At 38.1% G+C, this 6,893-nt stretch overlaps 1 protein-coding gene across 1 annotated transcript; it reads right to left on the reverse strand.

Moving 5' to 3' along the window:
- Positions 1–1,385: 1,385 nt before the first annotated feature.
- On the reverse strand, positions 1,386–6,511 carry LOC101847979 (transmembrane protein 145; the record flags this gene model as incomplete). Its single annotated transcript, XM_013085763.2, is given in 2 exon segments — positions 1,386–5,424; positions 6,386–6,511. Coding segments are annotated over 2 exon segments (389 nt in total), but the record flags the coding sequence as incomplete, so codon positions are not given.
- Between the last annotated feature and the right edge of the window lie 382 nt (positions 6,512–6,893).

The raw sequence follows: 6,893 nt of genomic DNA on the forward strand, positions 1-6,893 counted from the left end.
GGCACCGCACAAGTAATGTATAATGTGTTCCACTTCCACAATCAAAAGTAGTTTGGTTGCAAATGAGAAGCATTTTCATTTCTTTGATGTATTACCGAAGAAATCCTGGTAAATACTAAGAAAGTACACAGAACCCTACCAAGCACACACTGTTCAAAAGCACGTTCAAATACACACCTGTAATTATTTATCTATGACGTATTGTGTGCCAAACAAGTAGAGTTGCTGTGTAGAGCCTAGGATATGACAACATTGGATTCTACGCTGGGTGTAAGACACATGCGCATGTCCCAGCAACGTGTGTAGGCATGAAAGAAGGCCATTAATTGGTAGCATAAAATATATGCAGGTGCTATAGATGGTGTCCAGTTTCCAGAAATGGATAAAGTTCGTTGCGGGAGAAAAATGAGTGCAGTCATGTCAGTGGGGGCTGTTCACCCTGCAACTGCAAGCGACTTTGTTGAATCCAAGCTTGCTCATTTATGTGTTTGTTGAATCCGAGTTATTTTTATTGATTCTAATTAATTTTGAGGAACAGGGAATTCACCTCCTTTCATTGAATCCGAGTTCCACTGTATATATAAAGGACACAAAACCTATAAATGCAAAACAAGAGCAAATAATATACTTTAAAAAAGTCTATACATAAAAGTCTTAAGCTCCAAGCTGTAAATCACTTCACCGTTAAGAAATTACTTCATTTAGACCGCACAAAATATAATAATCAATTCTCTGAGCTACAGTCAAATAATAAATAATTTATGGTATTTATTATCACATGTGTCGCACAATAATTTCTCCAAACAGAAGAATACAATGATGGAATACAGGTCAGCCAATTTGAAGACTTTCACAGACAACACACAATGACTTGCAGTTTTTCTAAAGTCCAAAAGACAAAATTAGGGACAAAAATCACCAAGACTCTGTACACATTTTCCTGTGCGCATCTCACTCGGACTCAGGCTGGCTAACAAACAATTAGAGGAATGAATGTTTGACTAGCAATATTGAAAAGTAAATACAGCTTCTGTCGCAAAATCAAAGAATTACCAAACAGATCAATACATGTTCACCATTCTCCAGGACGAAGTAGGATATATTCAGAACTTCTTTATATAATATCACTCTCAGCGTTCACAACCAGATGAAATAAAGAGCTTCAACATAATCAATGTAGTCAGTTTTCCCACAAAAACGACGATAAATGACTAATACATATCAAAGTTCTTCCCAATGTGCAACGTTTAAGAAAGCGGAGTAATTGTAACTCAATGTAACCCAGGACATAGTAAATTCTTCCGCATGACGGCAAAGAAAAACCCACTGGAAGTCGAGAGCACCGATATCAAAGTGATCTGGTGTAAAGTTTTTCTTTTTTTAAAACGATCCTTTTTTTTTAAACACACAATGTGCATCCATAGTACCTTAGAAACTTTTGATACAAAGAAAATTAAAATTAAAATGAAAAAAAAAAGTGTTCCCAACTTTTTAAAGACAGCCAAAAGGTTAGAATACAAATAACTGTTTCAGGACCTGCAAGCAGTTGGGTTTTTTCTGTGAACACATCATATTCTAATACATTTGAAACAGTTTCACTGGGGCAATAAGTCTCAACGCTAAAATTAAAAGTAATATGACGAGCATTACTTTTTACCTGACCCTTCTAAGCTCAAATACAATAAACGAACAACAAAAAAGTTGTCAGGCGAAGTCATGCTGAGCACAAGTTCATTTCCATGAAACAATCAACAAAAGCAAGAAAACGTATCATCACTTCTGCATTTATATTTTCAGTTCTGCTAAAAAGTGTCCAGAATAAAATATGGCAAACAAATCCACAGCAATTTACAAAATCTTTGGCATACCAAACTTCAAAAACATCCTGAGTTAGCGTTAAAAACTATTAAGCACCCAGTGTTAAGCACCTAGAAACCTACAAACTGTGGGAAAAAATATCATTATATTAGTTTTAGCTGACTAAATTTGTATCCACATTGAAAATGTATTCATTTCAAAAGCACACTGATCCTCCTTCAGAGAGATTCTCTTCATAATCATGTTTCTCAGATCTAAAATAATGCTCCCCCCTTCCTTCAACATGACTAGAGCAGAAATTCTAATTACTCGTCAGCTGCTGTTCACACAACTAACATTTTAATCGAGTACAGTTTTCCTTACCTGCAAATAGACAATGGTAACAAGAAGGACACAACCCTTCAGTCTCTCTCTCTCTCTCTCTCTCTCTCTCTCTCTCTCTCTCTCTCTCATCTTCCCCAACTTGTTCATCTCATACAAATAAAATGCTATTTATGTTATCACCACCTTTTGCACAAGTACACTGAACTTTACCCAAAAGAGTGGACAGAAAGTAAATGAAATGAAACACAAAAATACAAAAATTGTATAAGAAATATGAGAATAACCAAAGTTTGCTGTTGAGCTGAAACTCATTATTTTTTTTAATCATTCATCAGTGGACCATAGAAACTAAGACATAGACCACAGAAATGTACACTTCAAAACTGCCCCTCAAATCCTGCTTCTCTCTTCTGTAATTCAGTTCTGCACAACACTACTGTAATTCAAAGAGAGAACAGTCCACATATATAAATGCATATCAAAAAGGTCTTAGTTAAAGAGAAGATTGTCTCCACTGTGAGGTGAGCTTGATCTATACGTAAAACAATCTATCCCAAAAGAACAGGCCACAGGGAAAGAACTAAGATTGCCACTGGATCGGAAAAGTAAGAAAATAAAGTATCCCAAAACAAAGGGTCGTACAGAATTTGGTGCATCAGGTCAGTAATTACTCATTCATGTAAGCTCTTCCATTAGCTTTCAACCTCCTTCTCCACCCCCCTCCACAACCCACAAAGGAAAACAAAGTGAAAAAAACTAAAAGGCACCTGGAGGAGAACAGAAGAGAATGAATTGAAAAATCAGAGACAGCGAAAATTTGGGATGAGCTTAGACGATTTTAGACGATTCACCTAGGAGAGAGACGAATGGAAGAAAATTGTCGGAGCCCCATGTTCCTACCAGAGTGATGGGTAAGGCTATCCATAACACTTGATGAGTCTCTGTCTCCATCCCATATATATTAATATATATATTATATATACATATATCTATATATTCATCACTCTTTGGAGAAATGTTCACAGACTTACTCTCTCTAATTTGTCACTCTTAAACTCTCACATCTACAAAAAGACATGCTCAAAGGGACAATACATCTCTCTCAACAAAAAAGCTAAGGCGCATCCCACAATATAAGAAACTTCTTGTCCAAATATTGCACAGACATGGGTGGGAAATATCACGATAACACAAGACCATGGGAATGTTAAGTTGTTTATCAAAGCCTGCATGTTTTCACACACAGCCTAGCAATACTAGCATGCACACAACATGAACGTGTGCACAGCCAAACACGCACAAAGCAAACAGATTTTCAGGTCCGGACCTTCTGACAAAAATACATGTATATTCTTTACATTTAAAACAAGTACAAAGCGAAATGTATACATAATGAAAAGATTTCCATGTCCTGCTGATTTCACTTAGTGCAAAGCGTGCTAGACTGCAGGAGGAAGTACAGGGACAGAAAGCAAAATCTCCTGTTGGGCCATGAGCGTTCATGGCAATGTTAGCAATTCAACAAGAATGCAGTCTAGCGTAAAAAGTAAATGTATAGCATTAATGCCCCTAATAAGAAGAAGAAGAAGAAGAAGAAGAAGAATAGATAGATAGCATTTGAATAGCGCAAATTCTCCCTCAGCAGCATGCTCTATGTGCTTTACAATTTATATTATTACCCACAATCTCAACTTCCAAGGAAGCACATAGTGCAAGATGTTATTTTTACAGGTCCTAAAACACTAACAAACTGACAAGATCTTTAGCTATCTATGGCCAGGTACCCGTTCCCACCTGGATGAAATGAGGAAAATCTGTGAGGAGTGCATTTCCCAAGGACACAACGTCAGGCCTGAGGCTTGAACCTTCCTGCCCCGCAACCACATGATTATGAGTCTAGTAGCCTAACCACTAGACTATCGACTATAAACACTATTAGGTAATTTAAGAGAAGGGACTTCTAAAGTTAACTGCCATCTCCGATAGGACCAAGCCAAATGGGTTGAGAGCCTTGAAAACTCCACAAGACAGCTCCGTTTGGGATTCTAACCAGGGCCCTCCGCTTCAGAGTCCAGCATGATACCAGCTGGGCGAACAGAGCGCCCACACAGTCTAGCAACAGCGACATAAAGTACATAATAATATAGTGCAACAGTAACGTCATATCCTCATAAGCACATATGCGACTCAGTGTACTCATGCCATGTCACGAACATAACGTCACAGCGCAACAACAGTGACATAACATGGTTGAGCAGCAATAACAACATGTCCAAAGATAGCAACACAGTAGAGAAAAAGCTCGCCGTATCCCAAGAGAGACAAGTCATCACATAGGGAAAGCAACAAAATATCCTCATGTACCAATAGTGACACAACGACACTATATAGCAATAGTGACATATTGTCTTCATGTAGTGGCAGCAACATAATGTCATATAATGTATCACCTGGGACATAACGTTTTCCAAAGTTTTTAAGTCATTATGGAGCAACCTCAATGTATGATTCTCATGAAGCCATAGTGACAAATGTAATGTCCTTGGCAAGTAACATTGGTCCGTTGCCATCAGTAGCGACGGGGACATAAGTTCATGTAGCCACAGGCACATTCAGCTATCACATAGCAGCAGAGACATTCAGTCATCATGCAGCAGCAGAGATGAAGTCATCATATAGCCACAGAGATGTACAGTCATCATGTAGCCACAGACACATTCAGCTATCATATAGCAGCAGAGACATTCAGTCACCATGAGGCAAGAGACATTCAGTCATCATAAAGCCACAGAGCTATCATGTAGCAATAAAGATGTATAGTCGTCATGTAGCAACAAGGACATTTAGCCATCATGCAGCAAATGCAATAAAATGTCTCTTCACATTTCAGTGGCGACGTAATGTGTAAGTGACAAAGACAAAAAAATGTCCTCACATTGCTGAGGTGAGCAATATATCTTAAAGTAGCAACAGCGACATTTAAGTGTTCCCATACAGCGATGGCAACACACGAATGTCCTCAGGACAGCCCCGGGCCTTTCCTGTCATCCTCGAAAGCCTCGTTCTCATGCTTATGGGCATGGCCGTTGCTCATTACACTTCCATTACCGTTCGGGATGTGTCCGTTACGTGTGTCCTTTTTCCCGTTTGCCTGTAAATCTGTCATCGGGATCTCTTCGTGGGTGTCCGTGTCATCACTTTGGCCAGGGTCACGCTGGTTATTCTGGCGCACCATCTCCTCTTGGCTAAACAACGTGGTTTCTTGCATGTCGTCCAAGAGACCTGAAACAATAACAGCAAAATGTATTTCAGAGAAATATACATGTAAAGCAAAGTGTCAGTACGAAAGGTTCCAGTCTCATAGAGAGAAAGTGTAAAACAGAAAGTAACCGGGCAATACCTACGGCGTTAATGCTTCGTCCGAGTGAACTCTTTTTTTCACAATGTTGTGTAAAGGAATTTAAATAATTAATCACTATGTTAGAATGAGGTCGTATTACACATCTGTACATGACTCACTGATGATATAATTTTGCAGCCTGTTCAACTAAATGACTGAAATAAACTTCTATGAAATAACTCTCAATATCACATCAGATATCTTCACAACAAAACTAAAACATCTCCTCCTTTTTAACTTCGGCCCGATGTGACTAAAAACAAGGACGAATACATTTACTTTTAATAAAAGTTTTACGGCACTGGCAACAAAAAGCCGTCAAATAAATGCAGAAGATTAGAGGTGTTATTTGAGAGTAGCATATGAAGAAAACAAAGAGAGGAGAGGCAAGGATGGCAGATGTTTGAGGAAAGAAGGAGCAAACTACTACACCAGAGCACCTGTCAACCACCCACTTGGACACATTTATAGATAAATGTTTAACTTAGTCTCTAAAACAAGGGGAAAAATGAAGTTTCAAGAAACCTGTAAGTCTGAACCGCTTAACACTAGGCCTTTACTCTTGTTATGACCCCAAAAATAGTTAGGAAAACAACACTAAAACAATACAGCCACTTTGATAGGCTTTTAAACATATCTTAAATATATGAACTGATCTTTTGTTTTAGACACAGAGAAGCATACAAATATGATAGTTCAGTGCAGAAAATAAAACAGAAAAAAGACTGAAAGAAGGGATGCTACACCAATTCAGAAATAAGACTTGCTAGTGGAGCCCTCCCCTGGAAAAAATCTGACTTTCCAGAAAGAAATGCACAAATTTGACTCTGAAGGTAAACTTACCAGTAATCTCAAGATCATAAGTAGGCAAGGGCCTCTCTCCTTCCACAAGAAACAATATTGAACGAGCTGGCCAAAACAGGTGGACTAGCACAGCATACGCCAAGATATCAACTGCATAATTAATACCTGGGGAAAGAAAAAAAAAAGAAGAATTGAGGAGGACAAAGATTATATTCTGTGGTCAGACTTCTGTAGTATAAAGTAAAAACCCCCTATCTTGGAAAAAGACGGACATATCAGAACCTAAAACTCTGAGACAAAGCCAGAAAATTCGTCCACCACTTTAGATGATAAAAGCCACCAACAGTGATTGACTATGATACATCCTTTAATTTAATTATCCAACATTACAGACATGTTAGGGTTACTGCTAACATCAGACTAAGAATAAGAACACTGTCATTATATACACACATATAATACTTATATATTTTATTATCGATTTGTCAAAAAGGATTTCCACACCAAATGAACAATATATAATCCTAACGTTTTCCACAAGAGTCAT

This window comes from Aplysia californica, unplaced genomic scaffold, assembly GCF_000002075.1.
Source record: "Aplysia californica isolate F4 #8 unplaced genomic scaffold, AplCal3.0 scaffold00404, whole genome shotgun sequence".
Lineage (NCBI taxonomy): Eukaryota > Metazoa > Mollusca > Gastropoda > Aplysiida > Aplysiidae > Aplysia > Aplysia californica.